The sequence below is a fragment of the Rhodnius prolixus genome, unplaced genomic scaffold (assembly GCF_049639745.1).
Source record: "Rhodnius prolixus isolate KJV_2025 unplaced genomic scaffold, Rpr scaffold_5, whole genome shotgun sequence".
Classification (NCBI taxonomy): Eukaryota; Metazoa; Arthropoda; class Insecta; order Hemiptera; family Reduviidae; genus Rhodnius; species Rhodnius prolixus.
Window position 1 is genome coordinate 35,757,949 of NW_027411624.1, and position 27,898 is coordinate 35,785,846.

Genomic DNA, 27,898 nt, shown 5'->3' on the forward strand with positions numbered 1-27,898 from the left:
AGGAGTTCCAGAGAGAGGTATCACGTATTAGGAAGGACTTGTCAAAGGATGAGGTACGGTGAGAGGGAATATAGAGATCGGATGAGCGAGATCTGGTATTACGGGAATGGATGGAGGATTTAAACTTAAGGAGTTGAAAAATATAGGATGGCCTTTGAGACTGGATGACTTGAAAAAGGGAAAGAAGCCAAAAGATATTGGCGGCTGTAGACAAGGGAAAAGCCACTTCAACTCATCGTAGCAGCGGCGAAATGCGAGAGTCTCTGGGAATGCTGAAAATAGATCTTATGAAGCAGTTCATGAGAGGCGCTTGAGCTTAGCTTCAATATCACCAGAAAGACCGCGCTATACACTAAGCAACCACAGTCGAAATGGGGGAATATAAGAGAGGAAACTAGGAGTTGCCGGGGTCTTAATTGGAAAAATTATCTAGCATTAGTGCTAGATATTGCTGGACTATCTACCAACTGTTTTATAATTCAACTTAAAGATTTATACCAGTCTTGTTCTTACTTCTCCAGTTTAAGGAAAAGTCTTTAACCGGATGTAGAACTTTACTGAATCAATTTTTTCGATAATCAGAGAGAGGGGAGGAAGAAATTTAGTTACCACTGGCGTTGACGATCCATGAAATCAGAAAACAATTTTTCAATCCAATGGGCGATAGAAAATGACGATATAATAATATTTAATATTTATAAAATCAGTGTTATATTGTTTTGAACCTTGAAAACTGAAATAAGATAATCGCTTGTTTAAATTCAGTGGAACGCCAAACTTATTTTCCCGCTGAAAATCAAAATTAAAAAACTGCACGTGGATAACTTTCCCCTTCAGTTATTTAAAAAAAGAAAAAGACGTACCACATAAAATGTCACATCAAGAGCTTACACTAAATAGAAAATATATAATATATTAAATATTTTATTGAAATTTGCAACTGCAACAATTGATGCAAAAAGCAAATGTATAAAGATAAAACAATAACATGAATATGGATCGGAGAAGGCACCCAGTTATGACACACCATTATCGGGAATATAGTACTGCACCCACAGATCGCGGGGGCCATCTTCTCTTCAATCTCCTTGGAGGATTACCTGGTAATGTGGAGGAAGATAGGTGTTCTATGAGAGGGGGTTAGTATGAGCTGCTGTAGAGTGGAATGGAATTTGAGGAAAACGAGTTTTAGCAAGATCTTTAACGAAAGGGAGATTTTGAGATCATTATGAACGGTGAGGTTTGAAATATATAATAAATATATCAAGCTTTAATTACTGTTCAATTGATAAAAAATAATAATAATAATAATACCAAAATTGCATCATTAAAACATGAATACTAATAATACTCGTAAGTAGAAATAAAAATAAATTGTACAGTCTAAAGACATTAAAAACAGTTAATCTTTTCAATAATGTAGTATTTATTCATATATACACACACATATTCCTTGGGCATGATTTAAAACAACATAACGTTTGGGTTAGAGAGGGGGAAAAAAAAAAGAAGAAAGAATACTTTGGCCATATAAAAGATTCTAAAAAAGATGAGCAGCAACAGTACACATAAAACAAGTGGAGAACGTCCTGTACACATAATAGTCTAGACCCGATCTGACAAGGTCATTAAAAATTACGATCCTTCTGTTGTAGATTAAAAAAAGGTTCGAGGTGCCAGGTTATGCTGTTCTGTTAGATATCACTTCTTTATTTTCTCGTATAAAGAGAAAACACGTATAAAGGAGGAGAAAAAACAAAATGTGATAAAATAAATTTATAATATAAGTTAGGAATGAATAGAAATAAACAGTGATAGACTGTTATAGCTGTAGTTACCATAAACATATTTAGTTGTTTTTTTTTAAATTACCTAAACAAATGCAATGCTTCTTCTACTGTACAGATACATTCAGAGTCATTTATTTGAAAAAAATTTCAGATAAATGAGAAATTTATTCATTAGATTGGTAGAACTGATTGTGCATTTCCTTTATAGCCACCAATTTAGCTCTCTCAAACCACTAATCCAATAAATAAAACTATATATGACATAATATACTAAGACTACCCTCACTACAAAAGAAAAACCTACACTGTTTCCCCCCACCACTTCCAATAATGTCATATCAATGTTATTAAATTACCCATTTTTTATACGAAATCAAACTTCCATTAAAAAAAACAAAAAGTTCAATGTTAAAAGATTCCAAAAAAGAACTTATGATGAGAAAGCAGAAAATGGGAGAAAAGTATCAAAAGAGAAAGCGTAGAAAACCAAAAATGGAAATTTTGGATGCTCTTTTTTTAAATATTAGACACTGGTTTATTATCTTCCGATAAGAAATGTTCGTAGAACCTAGACGCAATAAGAAATGAAAAAAAAATTACGAAAAGAATCTAATGCAGCAAGGTCAATGAGAAACGTCATCGTTTGTTCTTGTATTAATGGCATCGCAACACATCAATTATTTAAAATTTACATATACATATATTACAAAATAAAAAATATTAAAAAAAAAAAAAATTCCTAGCGTAATTATAAGATAAATGCACTAAAAGCATGTAGCGTGTAAAGTTAATTCTGCAGACTATGTTCTTGTAAAACGTCGTAAGAAAGTTTAATGAGTTGCAAGCATTGGCACAAGTCTAATTGAATTTCTCTTTAAAAATATTAAAAAATAAATGTTGTAAATCTATAAAAATATCGTTGCGAGTTATTTTAGAGGGAAATCTAAAAAAAAAGATGAAAAATATACTCATTAAAAAGTGGGACTCCCAGTGGATGATTTTTTTTTTTTTGAAACTCAATAAATTAGCAAAACAATACAACCTATATAAGACATAAGACCTAACTGAAACGGTATGTTTCGAGGACTGTAGGTAGGCTTCCTAAATCCTCATTTCAAAAAAGAAAAGTTGATAGTTAAACATGAGTACAATGTGCATAAGAAGTTTTAGGAGATCTCAAAAATGTGAAAAAAATTGTCTTTTAACACTAAACCTACCACGACAGGTCAATTGACTGTTTTTTAAATTTGGTTTAAATTTTCTAATTACCGCGTCATCAGACCGCCATTAAACTTCACGACTTTTCCTAAAATGTGTATACAATTGGTTTTTTAATATTCACTTCTTTTCCTAATATTTGATTTTTGAGAAAAATTTGTAGTCCGTCTTAACTACCGCGACAGGTCATTTGACCGACTGAATATTTTCATTTTATTTACTTATTTTAATATTTTATTTTGTTATTATTGCTATTATTTTTTTTAACAGAATTCTCTCAAAAACTCAATTTGATAATGCATTTATCGGAGTATTGTTTGCACGTGGTGCATATGAGGCGAAAAATGGACGATATTGCCCTTTTCTATGGAACAAAAAATAGGGACCAGCATTCTTCTCAACATTATGAGCAGAAATGTAAATACGGAAATTTTGTGCTTTATTCGAGTGGATCAAAGAAATAATCGTTTACAAACCGATAAATTTGCTTTGATTTCTAAATTTTGGAACAAATTCGTTGAGAACAGTCAAAACTGTTCTAACCGAGAGCATGTATCTCTTCCAAGGACGTTTGTTCCCAACAAAGTCAAGATGCAGATTTACTCAGTACTTGCCAAATAAACCGGACAAATTTGGGTATCAAATCTTGGCTAGCGTTCGATGCAATAAAAGGCTTTCCATTTTTGGGAAAACGTGAAAGCAGATAAACTTATAGTTCCGCTTGGGGAGTTTGTCGCTCTGAAATTAGCAGAAATGTATACAGCTCGCGGAAGAAATACAACCGTGGAAAATCTCGGAGATGGCCTCAACAAATAGTTTTCAATAACCTAGACTTAGTAGGGATGAATGCATGGATTTTGTATCAAAAACTACCAGAAGTGAAATTTCAAGGCAAAATTTGTGTTACCATTGCAAAAGCATGACAAATATTAGTATACGAACAAATGGTCGGAAAATAGCCAAATAAGATATGTCAAAGGCAATAAGACTAAAAAATGCTGTCTAAAATGTAAAAAATACGAATGCGGGAAATTTGCAATTGAGAAGCCTGTAATTATAATAAAATTATGCAAAAAAGAGTAAAATCTACGAGATTTATTTTTAAACAAAAGAAACAATGGTTTTTCATTGTTAAATAATTATTATCTTTATTCTAAAATAAGAAATTTAAATTAATTTAAAGTCCGGTCAATTGACCGGTTTCGGTAGGAATAGTTATGCATAAATGTCGGTAGGTTTAGTGTTAAAGTACGTCGTGGAGGATTTCGATCACGAAGTTACGATTAGTAAAACAATTTTTTCTCACCAATGGTACCTCAAAATGAATACCATGTTACAGGCACGATAATTACACTATAATATTTTAAAAGCAAAAGTCATCTTTCCTTCCGGTACTGCCGGATGTGAGATATTTCAAAGCTTAGAAACTGTACTATGGAGTATACAACAGAAATGTAAATGAGTTTCCAGCGAATTTTCGTTCTTAGATTAGATACTTCACCCTATTTGAGACCTCAAAAATTGTAAATTTGAAAAACCACAGAGTTATTTTTTACTAAAAAGTAAAATGACATCAAAGGAAAGCATAATATCTCAAAGTACTGGTTAATAAATTTCCTTAGAATGAATTCTCGAATAAAAATGGATAAAAGAATTCGTTCAAGAGAGTTACATTTCCGGTCAAGCAATCAATGGAACGTGAAAATCAATTCATTGTTCCAATCGTCACCGGCATTTTCTTTCAATTTAAAATTTTAGCCCCGTTAAAATCACAAAAGTAGGATAGGATCATATATATTATTATAATTGCATTTAAAAGGAGAACTTAGCTTATTAAAGGGAAACGTTTTGAAATAATCAAAGTAGCCTGCATATATTGTAATTTGCTTGGCATGGACCAATGAAAAAACATTCGCTGAAATTACTTTCGCTAAAACTATCTAGAACAATCTATCTGGTCAAGCTGATCGATTTGACCCAAAGCTTATTTTACTTGCTGCCCTTATAGTAATTATACTGAATTTCAAATATAAACCATCTGTTATTTCTGTATCTAAGTTACAATAATATCATCAAGATCACTTACATACAGATACATACTAATACAAAAACATACAGACCAAAAATGTAAAAACCATTTCTACGCATTTTGGAAACCCCAAATTGTGTATTTCAAGATGATAACTCAAAATAGAAAATTGCAACAGAGAAAATGAATGAAAACAATCAATTCATCATTTCTAGAGACACCTCAAATCATTAATTACTTTCAACACCAAGCAATGATAAATGGAGAATGCATGAGAAAAGGTAGGGAGAGGAAACAAAATTACACAACAACAGATGTTCAACGTTAACCAAGAATGTGGAAATTACATGTAAGAAAGGCAAACGGAAATATGGCAACAGTGTACAAAAGCAGTGTGAGGTTTCATTAGGTATGTTGCCGAAGATTGGGCGGGGGCAGGTTATACAAATCAATCCAAAAATCAGGTTGGAACACTCACTGAGAGTACAAGGTGACTCTCAGTGAACTCCAAAACTCACTACTATGACTCTTTTTTTTTTAATTAAAAAAAAAATAATTAAAAATCCTAATAAAAGTTTGACTGCATTTAATAAAATACCACGATATTTAATTTAACATGAATGATGTCCATTTAGTTAGAGTAGCACATTCAAGAAAGGCAAGGTACACAAAAGCAAGATTTAAGTTCAAAAATATTGTTAATATAACATTTTTCCAAAAAAATAAAACCCAAACCTGAAGTGCGATTCTACAAGATTTTTCCCGCACTTTTGGGGTGGAAAAAAAGACAAAAAAAGAAGAAGATTGTGGAAGGCATTTCCCATATCTTCAGACTGCAGTATACGTAGAGGTCAGACGATGTCAAAACTGATGATCTTTCCAACAATTCGTACTTTAATTTCCTCAGTCTTCTTTCTTTTCCAATATTGACTCCTATTCACATGAAAGCCAATCACAAAGAACTGAACACTGAAACACTGAACTTTCCACAAGAAAACCTTCTGGAAAAACAAGTTCACTAGGACTACCTATATCTACCTAGGAGGCACGAAAATGAAATGCATCCAGTGCATTAAACCTCTAAAACAATGAAACATTCTTCTATTTAAGATATCACAGTCGACCTATTTTAAGAAATTCATCCTTTAAAAACGAATTATTTTTCTATAGTCAGACAGAGAGCTAATTCTTCAATGATTTAATTTGGCTACGATGACTAAACTAAATTAGAAGATTGAATAAAAAGTGAAACTAAAATTTTAGGCATTACAGCGATAAGCTTTGAAGGACCAAAAGACAGCCAAAAGTACAAGTTATGTTGTCCATTATTTATTAAGATTAAAAATAAAATTTAGCCCTGCTAAGCTCGTCAGGTTTAAGAGTTATAAAAGGGGGCCTTGGTTTAACAATTGGCTGAAATTATATTATGGATGCACCTCTAAACTATACAGACCAAATTCATTATTGACCAGTTTTGACCCTGCTATGTGATTTCCATGGTCTTCAGGATATTGGAAATCGTATGACACCACGGACTGTAAATGAAGTCAGCGTAACATTTAACAACAGATGCACTGGCAAAATCTATTCATTTTGCTGGGACCAAGGTTAAAGATAATTTTAAGATAGATGATTGTCTAACTAAACCAAAACTGCAAAGTAACGCAAATCGTATTAATAGCACTCACTGGTTAGGCAAGATTCAAGTACTTGGGTTAAATCAATCAAATTTTGATCGCCGAGGATTTGGGTTCTTTAAAGCCACTCCTTTACACAATGAATTTACGAAAAATTTCAAATAGTGGAAATTTTTTTGATGTGCTGGAATTTAAAGAGCTAAAAGATGATGAGCAGGGTCATCAGAACTCAAAAAATAGTTTGAAGAATTTAACATAAACACAACTGGTGGGAAAAAAACTTATAAGTAGCAATAAAAATAATTAAAAAGGTACTTTAAAATAAGGAGAACTCACCTCAGGATATCCCATGCTGACTAGCTGGGCGTGAGCCTGTCTGGCAAGTGCTTCCTTATCCAGTCCATTGGAAGCAGAACTGGCGGACGATACTCCGCTAGTTGTAGATAGTGTAGATATAGTGGAGGCAGCGCTAGAAGAACCGCCCGCACCGGGGCCAACACCGGCTCCCGCGCCGACATCGCAGGAATTTGCAAATGGCAGCAGAGAGTTGCGAATCTCGGCCAACGCCTTTTGGTGATAGCCCGACGAACGGGTGCCGCCCTTACCTCCAAGGGGAGCGGGGATCATCACCGGGCGAGGGCTCTGGCCCATACTAGGCCCCACCTATCCCATAACATGTGGCCGTTACTCACTGCGTGCGCTATCCAAATCTCGAACACCTTGCACTTTCTTTTACAATTACTACCGATTTGATTAAAATAAGTAACCTATAATTCCGTAAAATTAATAAATTTACAGTTTTTTATCCACAAGTAAAAAAAAAAAAATTAATCACAAGCTCACTGTTTAAAAAATACAAAAAAGTAAAAAGGCACTGAGGAGGTTTTTACACCAGTAGATAAATTCATTTAAAAGGCACTCCGATTCACTATTCACATTTTATGCCTGTAATTGGACGTGTGCATTGTAGAGTAAGGCAACTTTGCCGAAAGGCAAACTGAAACAAACAAACAAAAAATTAATGTTTAAATTGTTTTTTGCGAACAAAAAAAAAATTCAAGCATAAAAAAACTGTTAATGTAATTTTAAAATCTTTACAAACAGTGAAAGTAATTCAGAACGTTCACCGCAGATATTATTTCCGCTAGTGAATGCATGCATTTATGTTAAAAGTATAAAATAAAAACTGATATTTTGCCAAAAAAATATTCCTTGACACCTCACAACACACTAATTTAAAAATTTCAAAAGAGTAGCTCAAAAAAATTTCTAATAATGACTTTTTCTCTTAATAAGTTCATATTTATGGTTTATTAAACATTTTTATGGGAAGATAATTAGAGACAGGCTTCAACACTGTGTATCCCAAATGGTCTCTTAGAAATATTAAATCAAACGGGACACTCAGTCTTGAAAATATTTTTCACAATCACTCTAAAAAATTCAATAGATTCAAAATTATTGCAATTAAAGTACATTCAATTTTAGATAAGTGAACACTTTTATTAATGATATGTGAACTGCAATTTCGGTGGTCACTTAATTTAAATAACGGCACGGTGAAAAACTTACAAGAAATTCATTTAAGCTTTATCGATTCAAGCGATTCTATCTCCCAGATTGAACTAGTTGAGGGGCAGAATGCTAATGCAAAAAGAAAGTATAAAAATACATCATGTTAAGGAAAAGATTTCTTAAGTATGGATTTATGATTTAGCAGTGAACAAATATTTAACATTGTTACTTTATTAAATACCCTTAATCAGAGAATCACTTTTTCAATGAACAGGCATCCACTGATTGTGTATGGCTGTAGATTAATGTGAAAAATATCCGTACTAAACATATTTTTATGATTAAATGTAATTAAAAATAATATGAATATTCTCATAAATATAATGAAGATATTCTTAGAAATATACATATTCTAAAAACTAGAGCATTTATTTTTAAAAAAAGGAAATAGAGAAAATAGATAATCTAAGAAAACGTTTCTCACATTTAAATTGGTATCCAACTGCAATGAAAAATTAAAATAGTCGATAACACAATAAAAAAAGATTACTTATAAACAAAAAAAAAATTGTTTCCTTTGACTTTTCAATCTTCTATTATTCACAATCAGTTTTAGTACTAATAATCAAATGAAAGTTTGGGATACATCCAACCACTAAACAATTTTGGGCAGTGTGAAGAAGAAGGGCAAAAATTTTCATTTTAACTATATCAAAAACATAGTTTCACTGAAATGACTCAAAATAAACAACGATAGAAGTGATCAATCTTCAATAAACGTTTTCATCAACAAGATTTTTAGTTTAGAAATAAAATTAATGATTTATTTTAAACGACACTCTATTCCTCACCAGACTACAAAGGGATATTTCTGTCAAATAGGTTCTAGATTAATACAAAGTGAAACTAAGCAATCTTTAACTAAAATATGGGAGCATTTCATTTGTTCTAGATGAAATGTTCTCAATAAAAAAGTATTCTTCGGTAAAAGAAACATTATCTTAAATCTATAAATTTATTACAAATAACAGTAATTTTATTTCAACTTACGATATAAAGTTTAAATCAACTTCTTTCTAGATTAAATTTCCTTTCAGGTAATTAATATATGGACAAAACGCCTGAACATCTTTTGTAAATTCATTACAAATTCCAAAGAAAAGCTCAAAAGTAATCAAGTGTCACTCACATTTCACCAAATAAATACATTCATTATTTCACTAAAGTTCTAGTTTAAATCCTAAAACACTCGCGCACTCAAATAAATTCACGAACCAAATAATGAGACACCTAAACTCCATTAAGTTGGCAAGCCAAAGGCCGCCATCTTGAAGTGCCACATTCCGATGCAGTGACGATGTACTATTCGTTCAATATAACAAAAATATAAAAGAATGTGGATAATTGTTCGTTTAGAATATACTAAGCCAATCAAAAACATTGATTGAAATTTGATATTTATATATTTTATAGAAATAAACTAAAAAATATTATTCTTTGAAGAAATATTGTTAAAAATTAACAAATAATAATCTAGTATAATATAAAAAACTAGTTATTTATATTTATACAACTGGAGTAATGAGATTGTCTTATTTTTGACCAATGTGAAGTTTAATTACCACAAACATTAAATAGGTTAGGGCGATTCTTAACTTGTATGCACAAAAAATCGTTAAAAATTAATTAGAATATCGTTTTTGTTTAGAGTTTATCATAAAACAAAATTGCAATAGAAGAATTAGTTTTCTTTCACTGTGATTTTTTTTTTTTTTCAAGTTAAGCATTAAGTACCTTATGAACTCCTTGTAAGACGATTTTGCAATAAAAAAACAGTTTTGTGGAGTTTACATTGTAGCCCGAGTGTTAAAGATTTTTTGAAACTTTTTTTTTTACAGAGAACTTAAGTTGCGAATGATCTGATAAAATGCCAGAGGCATACTTGGGAGGTTAAAAGAAGGTATAAAATGTAACCTAACTCTTTCGTAACCTTTCTTTCATTTAAAGGGTATAGTATTTCTTATCAGCAGGAAAGTATGGATGAATCTGATCATGAATGTGAACAGTTACAGAGAGAGATTACCCAAACTGACTTAGCCCTGAAATCATTGATTCAGGACATATACAACTGTACAGGGTCTGCAGAGGATCTCAATGCGTTGAATGCCGAAGGTCGTACAAAATTAAATTGTCTCCGTAGTCTTATTGATAAATTAGAGTCATTCGGTAGTGAAAAACAGAATGCAGAAATTCAAATAGCAGCATCAAATCACCGGGAACAGTATTACAGTACGTATAGCATGTTTCGAAAAGCTAATGTGGCTAGTTTGCTTGCTATAGAGAAAATGGAAAAGGATGAACTATACCAAACAAGTGGAGAAGTTGAAATAAGAAATAGAAAGAAAAAGGATAAGGCTAATTTAGTGAAAATGTCTAGCGGAATAACGGAGCAACTTCTCTCTATTAGTAGACATCTAGCAGATACTTCAAAATTGAGTGCCGATACACTTGATACTTTAGTAAATTCATCAACTACCGTTTCAGGAACGATAACTGAACTTATGGACACCAGGACTACTCTCTCTCAATCAGGTAAATTACTTGCCAAATATTCCAGGCGGCAACTGACTGATAAATTCATATTGTTTTTAGGTTTTGCATTATTTTTCTTTTGTGTGCTATACATAGTTAAAAAAAGAGTTTTTTGATATATAGCGATATTTTAAATGTTACTATTTGCAACTTAATAAAACTGTTATTTAAATTCTAGCATATATTTTTTACAATCCTTTCTTCTATATCTAGCATGTTTGCCAAAACAGAGAACAGTTCGTTTGTAGTTAGTGCGAGTCGGTAACGTAAGTGAATTAAAAATCTACGCTAAACTGATTTATCACCTTTGATGATAGAGGAAAATCCGTAACCGGAGAGAGATAACAGAACACATCTCTTAAGATCTGCTTGGTGTTCTTGAAGTGAAACTACTTTATTGCCTTGATCCTTGCTGGAAGGTACACAGGCTTAAAACAAAAAAAAATCGTATGTACAATAATAAAATTGTAAGTTTTCATTTAAAATACTTGTGTATATACTTTCCGATGAAACGCTTAATTTTTATAAAATTCTAAACCCCATCCAAGTGTCTGCGTGAGACTTCTCCGTAATCTTTTCATGCTTTCGTACAGCAATCGGACTTAGGACACTGAAGAGCAGTGTAGTCCCAGTTCATCTATGTCGTCCGCACACTGACACCCTCCACTTCTCATATCCGACAGTCCAGGAGAGCACTTATCAGAGTGATATCTTTATTCTTCTCCTAGATTCAACCATTACTTCTGAGCTCCAGCAAAATTGAAATTCTGATTATCTGAAAATTAAACTTCCTTGCCACTCTTCTAACGAAGTTTCTTCTTCGATTCCCTTTGCCTTCAAGGAAAATTATTTTCGAAACTTTACCTTTTTTTTTAGTCATATTAAAAAGGAAAGTCCATTAATAAGTTTCTAATTTTTATGGTGTCAACGCAAAAGCGGTGATCTTTAAGGATTAATGTTGCTTAAAACCTTAAGCACTATAAAAATATTTATTTCTGTATTTCAATTTAAATATAAAATTAAAACATTCATATTTCCATTATATGGGATAAAAATAATGTTGTTTTTTTTAAATAAATAAGGAAAAAATATTTGGAAAAATATATCTTATTTACTATCTTCTTAGCACCCTTTAAGTAATATGAATTATGCGTAATTAGTAAGTGCAAATATTGATTTGCTTTTGCACATCACAGATTGGATCACTAAAGGTACAAAAAATATTATTTAAGAAATAAATTTATAAGGCAAATAATTCGATGTATATCTTCCTCATTTCGTAAAATAAAAATTAAATCATATAATTTCCTATAACAATAATCATATAAGTGCTAGTAACTAGTAAAATAATTTTTATAATTTCCTCTTTGGCACTTTTGTGTACACAAATGTGCCTTTGATATAATCTTTTTTGTACTTTTCCAAATACAAATCACTGTCTGCTGTCGTTGCCGGCACACCTGGAGAAGTATTTATTTGTTAAACAGGCAAGGTTATTAAGTAGCTGAGTAAGAAACTAATTTTTAGTAACTTCACGATTCCTAAATTCAAATTTAAAACGTCCAATTATTAATTAAAAATGTAATATTACCTATATGCTGATTTAAAAACTTCAGTGTTAAATGATTATTTATCTTAGTTCCAACATCTGGATCTAGTTTGGTCATAAACCAATTCAACCAATAGCCCATAATATGTGGAGTATCAGTTTGTGTTTCATGTGTAGTGTGCCTGTAAGTAGAAAATAAATAAAACTGAGGAAAACAAAGTTTAAAAATGTAACATTTTGGATTAATTTTAACAGCCTAATTGATCGTTGGACGTAAAGCCCGCCTGAAAAAAAAAGGCATTATTTTACTTTACTTTTTACTAATTTTACACGTCAAGCTGCAAAGTCTACACTAGCAAGCTAACGGTAACCCTTATCAGAAAAAGCTCACACAAATTGTATTTGTAAAAGCGGGAGAGAGAAGTCGTTTTTTTATTTTGTATTTTTTAAGAATACTGAATCCTTTTAATGAAAAAAATCATAATAATAATCACTACTCCAAACATTTATCTCCCCAACAACTTCTTGCTATTTAAGTCTACCCTAAATCCATTCATTACAAAACCATAAGATAGAGCTGCCAGTTCCTTGGGAGAAAACATTCCAAAGAAGTAGGAATTACAACAACAGGAAGAGAATAACAATTATCAAAAGCAGATAAAAGTTGTTTTCTACCAGTGAATTAGATACTTAAGGCCTTAATTAATTTCTTAAATAAATGTGATTCTTGTTTGGACATTTAAAAGAATAAAAACAAGCAGAAAACCTATGAGCACTTTGGCAAAAAGGAAAGGAAGAGTGCCAGAAGGTTAAGGCGGGGAGTTTCGGTATATCATAAAACCGTTTCACTCCCCTAGGGCACAACTACGAGGGGTAGGAGTCAGAAATTTGGAAAACATGAATGAAATAACGCTTAAGTCATCAGATATATCCGGATAAATAACGAATTATTGAATGTATTTAGCTGTTTAGAGATGATGATATTTTTATTGTTATTGACTTATGACAGCGATCGAAAATCTGAGCACTGCTAATGTTTCTGTGAATTTCATTAGAAGAATCACAGAAATTTCAGATGTTTTTGAGTAAAGATTCAAAACCACCTGCGTTATTTTATTTTTTGTTTTTGAAAATAGATATTTAGATAGATATGCAATAGACACGCCCAAAACGACCAATAAGAATAATTATTAATATAAGAAATGTTTTGCCTCGGCCCAAGCCAACGATTATTAAGTATTTTATAAATAGCAAGTTAAAATAAAATCAAATGGTACGTTACGATACACGAAATTAGTGAAAATGTGTGTGTAAAAACGATACCTAAATAAATACTAGAAATGTATATGCGAGACTTATATTAGCAAGATTTTACTCACATGATGGTGTAAACTTCTCTTGTGGTCCCATGATTGTTATCGACTACTTTATCAATAGCTTGTATATTACTTTCGATGTGAAATGTTTGGGTGTTAATAAAAATTAATGGTTTCTTGATTTGTAACTCTTCTTCTTTCAATGGAAACATCCAACCATCTAGGATTACACCACATCTGCAAAGACAGATAAGGAACAATTATAGTTTGTAAAAACTGAGTAATCTTTAATCTACTTAAGGGAGCTTTAAAAAAACTTGATGTTAAGATAAAATGAGAGAAAATGACCATCAAGTGTATTAATTTGATAAAACACGGTTATAAAATAACAATTTCTTAATAATTACACATGCATTTACTGAATATTCTTTCTATGCATTGGATTGAATCACTTCTATTTTCTAAAAATTTAATAGAAAAATATACATTTATTTATTTATTGTATAAGACATCACGTCGTTAGAGTTGTGTTGACAAACAATAAGATAAAATAAACTTACACTTAACAAATATACATTATATTAGACTTACGATATTCTTTCGTCGTTAGCCATTGTTAGGAGTGATGTTGCCCCTCCGAATGAATGGCCCATCATACAAAGAGAATTAAGATCCAAACTATCCTAACGAAAAAAAAAAATGAAATTGAAATTTCGGCTCTCTTTCAAACTTTTTGACAGTTTCATCAGAAAGTAAATAAAACTGGGTCTACGATGAATACAGGCTATAGTAAAGAAAACTTGTTTAATTGCGAATGATGGTCCAATAGTCAGTAAGACATGTAAGATTTTCATTTGAAAACTTCAATTTAGTCCTCATAATTATGCTGCAAGAGGATCTACAAGTAGCGAATTTTTGATAACAGCTATACGTTCTAATAATTGTTGAATATTTTAATGAATTTTGGAAATTACACGAACATATAAACTTAATATTCTTTTTTATGTAAACACTTAACTAATTAGATTATAAAAACAACAATTTAATACATCCATTCTAAGACTTTTAAATTAAGAAAATTGTATATGAGCAGCACTTCATCAATATGAATTCATTTAAAACTGAAGTGAATGCTTATTATAATAATTAATGAATAATGATACTCTGCAGTAATTATTGAACGTTATTGAATTTTTTTAATATTAAGAATGTTCGTAATAAAAATTTAAATTTTAATGTAACGGCGATTTCCAATTTTGATTATCTTCTATTTTCCTTCTCTCCATCAAAACGAAGAAACAACAAGACACTTAAATTTTAAGTTAATTCCACATACTTCTAGTTTTACTCAAAATATGAAATTTTGGTAAATTTTCAAAATAGAACAAAATAAAAAGTAATAAAAAACTGTAAAATATATATTTGCTTACCTGGAAATTTTTCAAATCAAAAGATGAAGGTAAAATATTTGTGGCAGTTCCTAGGTTCAAATCGTTCAGGTAATCAATAAGTTTCTTTATTTCAATCATTCTTCCATGAAGCTGAAATAAAAGAATTATTCTTAAAAGAAAGAGTAAACATAAACGAAGTCCAATGACATAGCTAAAAGTTAAATTAAGCCTAAATTAGCAGAGCTGTTATAAACGAGGTGGACCCGCAGTGCTTGAACGGTACCGTTGATTTTATCCACCCTGGCACGATTATTCTTCTTTAATTCATCTGGTTTTGGATTTTCATCCACCATCAGATTGAAATACAAAAATTTGAGTTCAACTAACAAATCTTGAGACGCACTTGAGAAACAAAATCTCTTTGTACCAAACTAATGACTCATTCTATTTGATGATCTTAGAGAAGATCTAATACAGAAAAATTCAACGAAATTGGTATCGATATTTCGTCCACAAAGAAGCCAAGTGCTAAAAAACAATATATACCGGCGAAGCCTAATACTTCCTTACACTATAAGAATTGTATACATTTAATTAAATAAATAAAATGGCCAACAGTAAATTCATTGCGTTAGCGTTAGAGGGAAAAACTATTGTACTTGTGACGCTACAATTTTTAGGAAGGAATTATTCTAATTTAGATGAAAACTACTAATAAAAGCGAAATTTATGCTTAATCGACCTCTCAAAATTATCAAAGCAAACTTGTTCGATGAAATGCTGCAAGATAATAAACATGACAAAAACTATCAACAATATCCTTGAAAATAGGATAAACCTGAGTAAGCCAGTACAACTTTTTAAATCAGTCTTTTACAGAATCAAAAATTTCATTTAACACTAAATTCTAAAAAAAAAACCCCTATTCCCAAAGTAATTTTAAGGTCCTGAGATTTTTCAGCTCAACATTAACCTAACAATTAAAAATCTACAACTATATTCGTCTTTAATAGATCAATACCTGCTCATTCCTAACTGTGTAGTGATTAGGTCCGAATTCCATTTTTTTATGTGGTATCCAAGTACGATTATCACAGTTCCTGTCTTCTTCAGTGTTATAGAAGTAGGTTGCGCATGCTGAAGTATCCCTACAACAAAATAAGTTTTAATTTGCAATAATTTTTTGTGAATTCAGTGTACGTATTCAGTTAACAATTTTAAGAAAACTAGAGTTAATAGTTACAATAAGTTTTCAAAAAAAAAAGTAGGCTGCAGAACGAAACTTAATATCAGCCTCATTCTTGCGGGTGTTACCAACAGATTTCGAGTGGCACTTCTTGTTAGCTATTGTAGACTACCAGAACTGGGCTATAAAGCAAGGTCAAATCAGCTCACAACTCTTATTATAGTTACTAGACAGCAAAATACCTAGATTAGATGCTATGAAATTATACTGGGACAAATAACTGCAATCAATCAGCCTATTTCAGCAAAGCTCGTTATTTATTGCTCAGTGCGGAGGTAATGAGTGATTTCATAGATATAACCGTTCCACTACAGCTAAATTTGAGTGAAGGCATAGCGAAAAAATTTGTATGTATCTTTACCTATGAGCTGAGTTTGTGGGTAATCATAGATCGATTATTCTTGCCTAGTTCCTGCCATCTAAGAGACGCATAGTGGTTTAAGAATTCTAGTTCTAGGATGGCCATAGTATTTCTCTTTATACTAGCCTATACTGAAGGCTATAATTATCAATACCCACAACTTGGTAGGCCAATTCTTGAGGAAAATTGTGCCTGTTGGCAGTGATAGAGGTTCAAGTCAGAGTATCTCGAACAAAGCCCGATGTCGAAAGCAATAAATTACTTGTTACTAATAAGCCACTGTCTTTTTATGCAATAAAAAATTTAAAGCTTTACTTGTGCTCAATAGATGCAACCATAAATCCCCAAGATGCCAACTCCATTCCAATTGTTGAAGAAATAAATCTTGTAGCTCCAAATCCATGCGAGAAGATGACAACAGGAAATTTGTTACTATTTTTTTGAGGTTGTACTTCCCACATAGCAGGAACCATAGGTTCACCTAATTGAAATTAATCAGAGAGAGGGATTAAACAAAAGATAATACTGTATAAAAAAATACTATTAAAAATAAAAAAAGTTTCACGGACTTAAATAAACACCTATATTCGCCTGATGTCTAAAAACAAAATATAATAATCCTAATATTTTTTTTTTTTTTGTATTACACGATGCCCTCTCTAGAAATCAGTTCAATTTGTAAGCTTTTCAAAAAAAACCATTACTATATATTTCGATTAATCAGAATTTAACGTACCGCAAGAACAACCGCTATACAACTGCCATATTGTGAATTCAAAGAGGAAGATGTTTTTGATCAGCGTGCAGACTAACGATGGACGCAAAAAATTAATAATAAATTAGTTATACGAGGTTAGAGAGAAAGGCAGGTTCATCAATGGCCAATTTGACACTATGTACAGCCTTTATGGGATGCTGTCGAGTTCATGCATACTCAAGAGTTAGTTCTAGTACTGACTCACAGCTACTTCACCTTGCTACGGAAAGAGGGTGAAGGAGATTGAAAGAGAAGAAGAGAATATTTCACTTAAAATATCATCTTCACTTCAACAAAGGACTAGTCCTATTTGTCGAGAAGCATATCTATAGGGAAATAACGAGCGTTTCTCGTTAATGCAAGAAGATATTTGAGAAAAAGTACATACGTATGTGATCAACTCGAGAAATCAGGAACGCGTTCCTTCGGTAAATTACGACCTTCAGTACCAGCAAGATAGAGGACACTCTAAAATGGTCAGCGTTTTACAGCTTTAGTTGATTCCAATGTATATTAAAAAAGTTTTATTACAGCAAGCAAAAGCCTAAACATTCAGTTCCTTCTGCGTAAAGAAAACATTTGGAAACTAGGTGACACTGAACTTACTCCAACTACACCATTTAGATATTTAGTTCTATTATAACTTTCGTTTCAGCCATAGCAAAATTTATTTGTGAGTGAAAATTTCATGGCTTAACAATAAAGTTGATACCAAGTGCCATAGTTTTTTCCCCCATTACAAACCAAGGGCTGGTTTCGGCAAAGGTCTGGCAAATGGATTTCATCTCTTACTGAACATCGACAAAAAATTAAAAACTTACAAGATTAAAATAATTAAAAGGAAAACAGTAGTAAGCAGTAATTTTTTATAAACTCTATTGCAATAAAAATGAAAAATAGTTTAGTATGATATTATCAACGTTCCTAAATTTATCAGAACAAAAAATATTTTGATCATTTTAACGTTTACTATCAAGGAGATTTCATCTTCTACGTTCATTCTTGAAATCTCATATATTAGTGAAATTTCTGAACGATTTCACTTCAAACGAGCAATTTTCAAGTTTTAAAATGACAGAAATAATAATTCAGCCATGGCAGTAAAACACTATCAACTGAATACCTAATTGTGAGAGGTGTCCCTTTTGTGTTGATGAAGTCTAGCGTTTTTATAACATGGTCTGAGTTTTTAAAGATTATCCTAAACTTACCTCCATAAAACCAAACAACAAGTTTGACAAGAGAACTCCAACTATTAACTAATTGAGCAAATCCTTCGATATACTTCTCATGAGGTGACCATTTGTACCATTTAGAGGCATTGTTCTAGACAAAAAAATACGAACGATAAGGTTTTTGGTCAAGATCATAAGATATTGTTCTTTTATGACAGTCTTATTACCTCTTTATTTGTAAAGGCAGAAGGATAATATAATCTAAAAAATGTACTATTTGCCCCAAATCCTGACATGACATCCATACAGCCAGGAGCCCATGGCCCTATATTAAATCAAAATAAAAACAAAAAAATGAAGTTAATTATTTAAAAATTTGACTTATCATCATGAGTCAACTTTTTTTTTACGTGAAAAATGGAAATAATGATACTTACCCAGTGGAAGTGGTAAGTGTTTCGGCATGGTTGCCCTCCACCACATACCTACTATACACTGATTCACTAGAAAGTCACAAGTTTCTTTTCACAAAACTAAACGTAAAATAAAAGAGAGAATATAGAATAAATAACAAGCTGTACAATTATCTCACGCAGTCATCCCTACCATGTATGCATGAACCCCCTACAAATTATCACTACTACCAATACAACCTGTTGACGGTGTTACGATGATAAACTTAAAAGTGCTTGTTGCAACAGAGAACCTAATCATTACCTTCTTTTTTAGTTTGTGGCGGCAAATTTAAAATTGCAACAACCAAGAAGTTAAGATATTGGTTTAGAATAAGTCAGGAACATTAGCCTCCTTATTTATTCACGTTGATAATCTTTAAAATATTATTTTTTATGGAAACCGATGCTTTCTTTATATTTATAAAAATAAAGTTGTTAAATTCTGAATCCCCTCACTGTTAGAAAAAGTGTTTCACTAAGTATTAAATTTTTAAAAACAAAGATTTTTCCAAGAATCCGTAAAAGATGAACTTTTAAAGCATTAAAAGTTATTTTTAAAATCTACGTACCTGCTGCTTAAGTAGAACTAAAAATAAAATAAGCCCTATTTTATATACGGTAAAGGCCAGACAAAGCATCATTAAAAAACATTTTATTGGTGCTCTACGCTTTGGATACCATTGTTACACTTCATTAGAAGCTTCTGAAAAATAACAAAGTGTACAAATATTAATATAGTACCAGAAAACATACATCAATTTATAAACAATAAGTAAATAAGAAAACAGTTAAGATACCATATATGGTGCGTGAAGAACAGAAAGAGAGAACTGCTCAGTGGGTAGCACTCTCTGCAGGAAATCGATGATACGATGATAATGATCTTCAGACCTCATAGGAATAAAAATTTATTATTAACTGGGTTGTTTTAATTTGTGTAGTAAAAGATAAGTAAAATAGTAAGAAAGCTTCTTAAAACTAGAAATGCTTCGTTTAACATTTTTTGTATTGAATAATTTTGATTTTTAGAATTAAAACAGCGAATACATGCCGACACGCCGACATGCCGACACCTTCGAGGACCCTTTTTTACACTCAGCAGAACGTTCATTAAATTAACATTGAACGTTTTAAAAAAATATAATAGAAAACATTCAGGTCACTTACTTTACCTCGTGAAGCTGTTCTTCCAGGTAGTTATCCTGGTATAATAATATCTGTAATTGATTTTAATTTCTATAATTGTAGTAAATAATAATTTCTATTATATCAAAGATTTGATTCTGAATAATTGCCTAATTAAAGCATTGCACGAAGTTTTAAAATGCAGGTATATTGGAATACAGAAAGTTTTAAGTTGTAAAGCAGCTAAAACTGCAGTTAGGAGCGATCTACCGGCATAAACGGTAACTACTTTTATGGTTTTCAAATCTTCCACTATATCGCATGGGTGTGTTATGACTAGTTTCATGACATTTATTTTATTATTTTTTGTATTAGCATAATTATATAACTAACTAATTAATATAATGGCAAACTAATAATTATTGAATAATTAGTAGGGTTAAAATATTGCAAAAATTAGAGAATAATAATTAGTTTCTAATAATAAGTTCAGCTGAGGGATTAACTTAACTACCCTAGCAAGTAGCACTAAAAAGTTATTTTAAACGACTCCTAGACCGGAAAATATTACTCAAAGTGATTTAAATAACGAATAATTTTGTCCCCTCTTTTATTTGTTATCCATATTTAAAAAGAAAATAAATTAAAATTATGTTGTTGATTCGCAGTAACCGTTGGACTATTCTTTACATCCAGTAGCACATCTGTACTTATGTTGTGGTTCACTACCTTTTCCTTGATCTGGACTACATCAGGAATGCAAAAAATTTAGGTATTGCAGGTAGTTTTATTGATTTTATTAATGCTTCCAAAGCAATTTAACGAAAATTTACCGTTTTCTCAGACAACTAATTGTCATTGATAAAAAGGAATGAAAATATATTTTTTATTTGGGTTTAAACTTCTAGTATCACTAAAAAAAAAACTTCAATTAACCCTGTATTATACGGAATAATGTTTATATTGCAGGTTAAAAACACTGGTGTTGTGGAATACTGCCTTTTTGTTAAAGACATAAAGATTCGTTCTTAAGGGGATTTATAAAATTCATTATGTTTCAATATTTTAAATTTATTTTATTATGAATCAATTATTTTAAAAAAATGTATGCATTCAATTTTATTATTTAGTTAATTGTAAGATTTATGCTAGAAAGTTGCAAATTTTGTCTTAAAAAAAAAAAATACTTAATTTATAATAATACAATAAAAAACTTAAACTTAAATTTTTAACATTTTTCTATTAATTTACCTATATTTTATATTAATTTGGTATTTTTATTGATTTTGTGAAAAAATGAGTAGTTAATGGATTTATTTTAATTTAGAAATAAAAACTGTTGTACAAGTTGAAAGATAGTACTTTTTCTAGAACAGGTGCTGCTTTCTGGTAGCTAATCACAAACTAACACAATTATAAACTTAATTGTTTTTTTTAATTAATCATATGGTTTGACCTTTTTTTAATTAGATGCAACTATAATTAGGTGGTATTATGTTATTATTAATAGATTCTATTAAAAAGAAGCTACAATAAATTGTATTCGCTGAAAAAAAGCAATAAATGAAAGTTCCTTCGATAGTGGCCATTTTGACTTGGTTGTTATAAAGCAAAGTTAAATTCGCAGGGTGTGGAGGGCGGGGCGTTTATATCTCGTTTTGTAAGTCTAACTGCTGGTGTCGTCAACCCTGGTTATTCTTTTTTTTACCTTTTACCACACTGTTTTCAAATTATAAACTTTAACCAAAATAAAATATTATTTTGAACATTTTAGGAGAATTCTTCCCAATACATTATATATACAAAACATATTCTTAAAAAACATTATCAAATAAGTTTGAGATATTAGGAGAGATGGACTACAAGAGCAGTGTTGTGGTCTCCTCCATCTTCTTGATGATCAATTTTCAATTTAACATATTCATTTTTAAATATCTCAGAAATATTTAGAGAGACCGACGACAGACAATCCTTTCCCCTTGAAGTCTCAGATGATACTGAAGAAAATTTATTACAGTTTTATATTTAAAAGTCCAGTTAGTGTTGCCCTCTAGTGGAGCTATTTAGAACTACTATTTTTGGAGACCGACAGAGTATCCTCTCTCCTTGAACACCTAGATGATACTGAAGAAAAATTATTTAGTTCTAAATATATAAGTCCAGTAAGTGCTGTTACCTAGTGGCACTTTTTGAAAGTACAATTATTACTATTTCCAGTAAGTGCTGCTACCTGATGGCCATTTTAAAAACTACAATTAATTTCTTTTCAATTATTCCATTTTCATTTCTTTTCAACCTCATTTTTGTTGATTTTTGTTTTGTCTTTTTTGGTATTTTAATCACTTTTAATATTTTAAATTTTTTTTTTTTAAGCAAATATGATTTAAAGCAATAAGATGACGAAAAAATAGGTAAATAATAAAGATTTGAATATATTCAAAATTACAATACAACTACACTTTCTAATTTTGTATTCGTTTTTATGACTTATTTATTAATATTAACGATTTGTATTTTTCTATTAGATAGATGTACTTCAATGTATTTTTAATTTTGGTAAAATTTGATGAGACGTTCTGCAGGCACTAGTCCAGTATTCACTGTTTTAATTCTGAAAATCAACATTATTCAATACAAAAAATGTTAAATGAGGCCTTTCTAGTTTTAAGAAGCTTTCTCTACTATTATTCTTATTTACTACTATAAAAATTAAAACAACCTAGTTAATAATAAATTTTTATTCCTAAATGAATTAATCCTAAGTAGCACCTAATACCAGTGTCTAAACTGTCAGGGCATAAGACAAAACACTTTGATGTAACAATGTAAAAAATATTATGACTGCTGATAAGTATAAGCTCTGACCTAGTTTCTAAGATGAAAGCTTGGCCAAAAAATAAATAAAATATTATGACTGAAATTGGCAATAATCTTTCTCTCTTTAGGATTAATGAATCAGTTAACAAAATCAATCAATCAATTAACAATACTTTACTAAAAGATACAACTACTTGAATTACAGCTCTACAAGAATGTGGGGTATATGTTAGACGTGGAATAATTACCTAAAAGAACAGCCTCATAAGTAAGCGTGAGTAGATTTTCTTGGAATGTAGAAATGGGTGTAAAAGTCTCATCAAAGTATGGACGTGCTGCTGGAGGTAAAGAATGGCCTAAAAGGTGGCGGCAGACTGCGAAGGGTTGAAAAAGTCCCGAAAAGAATTCATTGAAATAAGAAAAAATAAATAATAAAATAAAATAAAAAATCATTTATTTCCGTCCCCTACGTACTATTTCCAGGCCAAAGGTGGTTTGTACAAATATGGATGGCAGGTTTTGGATGTTTATAAGAAGAAAGAAGCACCGAAAATAAGATATTCTCCTTATTTTGATGACGAAAAATGAAACTTCTATCCCCTACATTCTATTTCGTAGCCAAATCTGGTTGGTACAAGTGTGACTGCCCTCTTTTGGAAGTATTTAAGAAGAAAAAGCATTCAAAATTAAAAATTCCCCTTACTTTGGGACGAAAACTGAATTTTCGAAGAAAATTTATGGAAATGTGAGTTAGTTACGCCAGTTGAAAGGAATTTCTGCTTATGACCGTAAGTACACCAGTAAGCACGAAATGATAGAAAGAAGGTGGATCTTTTTCTATTCACACAAAGCTAAAAACGAAGGAAATATTAGGAAATCAGAGCTAGTTTCGCCAGTTGATAGGGGTTTTACACTAATGACAATAAGTACACCGGCCAGCACGAGATGTTACAACTAAGGTTGAACTTTTTCTATTCACTCACTGCTGAAAACAATAGAAATGTATGGAAATATGACCTAGTTTAACCAGTTTAATGAGGTTTTCCGCTTAGAAGAACAAGTGTACAAGTCAGCACGAGTTATTACAACCTGGGTGAACCTCCTTCTATTTACACAATGCTACAAACGAAAAAAAAATTTGTAAATGTGATGTATTTGGCCAGTTTACAGGGTTTTTCCGCTTATGTCAAGAGGTAGGCAGGCCAGGAAGAGATCTTACAACCTGGATGGACCTTTTTCTACTCACACACTACGAAAATCGATGGAAATATTTGGAAATGTAATGTAGTTTTGCCACTTTGAAGGATTTTTCCACTTATGACAAGAAGTTGAGAGGCCAAAACAAGATGTTATAACCTGGTTGGACCTTTTTCTATTCACACATTGCTAAAATTGAAGGAAATTTATGAAAATGTAAACTAGTTACGCCAATTTGAAGGGTTTTCCGCTTATGACAAGACGTAGAGAGGCCAAAACAAGATGTTGCAAACAGGGTGGACCTTTTTTAGTTACACACTACTAAAAACGAAGGAAATATTTGGAAATTTGATGTACTTTGGAGAGTTTCAAGGATTTCTCCTCTTATGACAAGTCGTAGAATGGCCAAATCGAGATATTACAACCAGGCTTGACGTTTTTCTATTTACCCACTGCCAAAAACAAAGGAAATATTGGGAAATGTGTGGTAGTTTGGCAAATTTAAAGGGTTTTTCGCTTATGACAAGACGTAGAGAGGCCAAAACAAGATGTTGCAACCAGGTTGGACTTTTTCTCTTTACACACTACCAAAAACGAAGGAAATATTTGGAAATGTGATGTACTTTGGAGAGTTTCAAGGATTTCTCCTCTTATGACAAGACGTAGAATGGCAGAATCGAGATATTACAACCAGGCTTGACGTTTTTCTATTTACCCACTGCCAAAAACAAAGGAAATATTTGGAAATGAGGTGTATTTTGGCAAATTTAAAGGGTTTTTCGCTTATGACAAGACGTAGAGAGACCACAACAAGATGTTGCAACCAGGTTGGACCTTTTTCTCTTTACACACTACCAAAAACGAAGGAAATATTTGGAAATGTGATGTACTTTGGAGAATTTGAAGGGTTTCTGCTCTTATGACAAGACGTAGAATTGCCAAATCGAGATATTACAACCAGGCTGGACCTTTTTCTATTTACACACTGCAAAAGACGAAGGAAATATTGGGAAATGTGTTGTAGTTTGGCAAGTTTAAAGGGTTTTCCGCTTATGTCAAGAGGTAGCCAGGCCAGCAAGAGATCTTACAACCTGGATTGACCTTTTTCTATTCACACAGTGTTAAAACTGAAGTAAATTTATGGAAATGTAAGCTAGATACGCCTGTTTAATGGGTTTTTCGCTTATGACAAGACGTAGAGAGGCCAAAACAAGATGTTGCAATCAGGGTGGACCATTTCCTATTAATACACTGCTAAAAACGATGGAAATGTGATGTAGTTTTGCCACTTTAAAGGATTTTTCCGCTTAAGATAAGACGTAGACAGGCCAAATCAAGATAATACAACCAGCCTGGACCTTTTTCTACTTACACACTACCAAAAACGAAGGAAATATTGGGAAATGAGGTGTAGTTTGGCTAGTTTATAGGGTTTTACGCTTATGACAAGAGGTAGGCAGGCCAACAGGACATGTTACAACCAGGGTGGACCTTTTTCTACTCACACACTACTAAAAACGAAGGAAATATTTGGAAATGTATGCTAATTACACCAGTTTAAAGCGTTTTGCGTTTATGACAAGATATGAATAAACGATATGTTACAATCAGGGTGCACCTTTTCCAATTAACACACTGCTAAAAACGAAAGAAAAATATGGAAATGTGATGTAGTTTGTACAGTTTAGTGGGTTTTTCCGCTTATAACAAGACGTAGAATGGCAAAAACAAGATGTTACAAACAGGGTGGAACTTTTTTTATTCACACGCTGCTAAAAACGAAGAAAATATATGGAAATGTAAGCTTTTTACGCCAGTTTAAAGGGTTTTTCCGCTTATGAGAAGATGTAGACAAACCGACACGAGATGTTACAACCTGGCTCGACCTTTTTCTATTCACACCGTTCAAAAACTGAAGGAAATATATGGAAATGTAAGCTAGTTACGCCAGTTTAAAAGGTTTTCCGCTTATGACAAGACTTAGAAAGGCCAAAACGAGATGTTACAACCAGGTTGGACCTTTTTCTATTCACACAGTTCAAAAACTGAAGGAAATATATGAAAATGTAACCTAGTTACGCCAGTTTAAAGAGTTTTTCTGCTTATGAGAAGAGGTAGACAGACTGACTCGAGAAGTTACAAACAGGGTGGAACTTTTTCTATTCTCACGCTGCTAAAAACGAAGTAAATATATAGAAATGTAAGCAAATTAGGCCAGTTTGAGTGTTTTCCGCTGAAGACAAGAGGAAGGCAGGCCAACAAGAGATGTTACAAACTGGATGGACTTTTTCTATTCACTCAGTTCTAAAACTGAAGGAAATATATGGAAAAGTAAGCTAGTTACGCCGGTTTAAAGGGTTTTTCCGCTTATGACAAGACATAGAAAGGCCAAAACGAGATGTTACAACCAGGGTGGACTTTTTTCTATTTACACACTGCTAAAAATGAAGGAAATATTTGAAAAAAGATGTAGTTTGGACAGGTTAAAGGGTTTTTCCGCTTCCGACAAGACCTGAATAGGCCAAAAACAAGATTTTAATACCTGGCTTGACCTTTTTCTATTCACACAGTGCTAAACCTGAAGGAAATTTATAAAAATGTAAGCTAGCTAGGACAGTTTAAATGGTTTTCCGGTTAAGATAAGACGTAGACAGGCCAACGAGAGATATTACAACCAGGCTGGACCTTTTCTAATTAATACTGCTAAAAACGAAGGAAATATTTGGAAATGTGTTCTATTTAGGCAAGATTAAAAGGTTTTCCGCTTATGATAAGACGTTGACAGGCCAACACCAGATGTTACAACCAAGGTGGACCTTTCCCAATTAATACACTGCTAAAAACGAAGGAAATATTAGGAAATGTGATGTAGTTTGACCAATTTAAAAGGTTTTTCCTCTTATGACAAGACGTAAAGACACCAAAACAAGATGTTACATCCAGGGTGCAACTTTTCCAATTAATACCCTGCTAAAGCGAGGGAAATATATGGAAATGTAAAGTAATTACTCCTGTTTATAGTGTTTTCCATTTATCACAAGTCGTAGAATTGCCAAAATGAAATGTTACATCCGAGGAGGAACTTCTTCTATTCACACACTGCTAAAAACGAAGGAAAAATATGAAAATGTAAGCTAGTTACGTCAGTGTAAAGGGTTTTCCGCTTAAGACAAGACATAGAAAGGCCAAAGCGAGATATTACAATCTAGTTGGACCTTTTTCTATTCACTCAGTTCTAAAACTGAAGGAAATATATGGAAAAGTAAGCTAGTTACGCCGGTTTAAAGGGTTTTTCCGCTTATGACAAGACATAGAAAGGCCAAAACGAAATGTTACAACCAGGGTGGACTTTTTTCTATTTACACACTGCTAAAAACGAAGGAAATATTTGAAAAAAGATGTAGTTGGGACAGGTTAAAGGGTTTTTCCGCTAATGACAAGACGTAGAGGGGCCAAAACAAGATGTTACAACCAGGGTGGACCTTTTTCTATTCACACACTACTAAAAGCGGAGGAACTATTTGGAAATCTGATGTAGTTTCGCAAGTTTGGGCGGTTTTTCCGCTTAAGACAAGACATAGAAAGGCCAAAGCGAGATATTACAATCTAGTTGGACCTTTTTCTATTCACACAGTGCTAAAACTGAAGGAAATTTATGAAAATGTATACTAGTTACGCCAGTTTGAAGGGTTTTCTGCTTATGACCAGACGTAGGACAGCCAAAACAA

The 27,898-nt window shown here is 31.9% G+C and overlaps 3 protein-coding genes across 4 annotated transcripts in view; 1 reads left to right on the forward strand and 2 right to left on the reverse strand.

Moving 5' to 3' along the window:
• Positions 1–9,599, reverse strand: part of wts (serine/threonine-protein kinase warts) — a 130,611-nt gene extending 121,012 nt beyond the window's left edge. For both annotated transcript variants that reach the window (XR_012460436.1, XM_074134875.1), the window contains exons 1-2: positions 9,240–9,599; positions 7,011–7,671 (exon numbers count right to left, since the gene is read on the reverse strand). Coding sequence is in view for 1 of the 2 variants with exons in the window: in XM_074134875.1 (XP_073990976.1) it covers positions 7,011–7,325 (315 nt within the window). In the remaining variant the exon portion in view is untranslated. The remainder of the gene's footprint in view (positions 1–7,010; positions 7,672–9,239) is intronic.
• Positions 9,600–9,812: 213 nt separating this feature from the next.
• Positions 9,813–10,953, forward strand: Sec20 (vesicle transport protein Sec20). Its single transcript, XM_074134890.1, has one exon. It carries the CDS (start codon positions 10,226–10,228, stop codon positions 10,895–10,897), a length of 672 nt encoding a protein of 223 aa, XP_073990991.1. The 5' UTR covers positions 9,813–10,225; the 3' UTR covers positions 10,898–10,953.
• An 803-nt stretch (positions 10,954–11,756) lies between these two features.
• Positions 11,757–19,266, reverse strand: LOC141457671 (platelet-activating factor acetylhydrolase-like). The gene is made up of 10 exons (XM_074134883.1): positions 19,014–19,266; positions 18,804–18,901; positions 18,613–18,727; positions 16,960–17,125; positions 16,059–16,185; positions 15,077–15,187; positions 14,238–14,329; positions 13,710–13,883; positions 12,373–12,512; positions 11,757–12,241 (listed from the first exon to the last, which is right to left on the reverse strand). The coding sequence occupies exons 1-10, from the start codon at positions 19,057–19,059 to the stop codon at positions 12,135–12,137; spliced, it is 1,176 nt and encodes a 391-aa protein (XP_073990984.1). The 5' UTR covers positions 19,060–19,266; the 3' UTR covers positions 11,757–12,134.
• Positions 19,267–27,898: the final 8,632 nt, after the last annotated feature.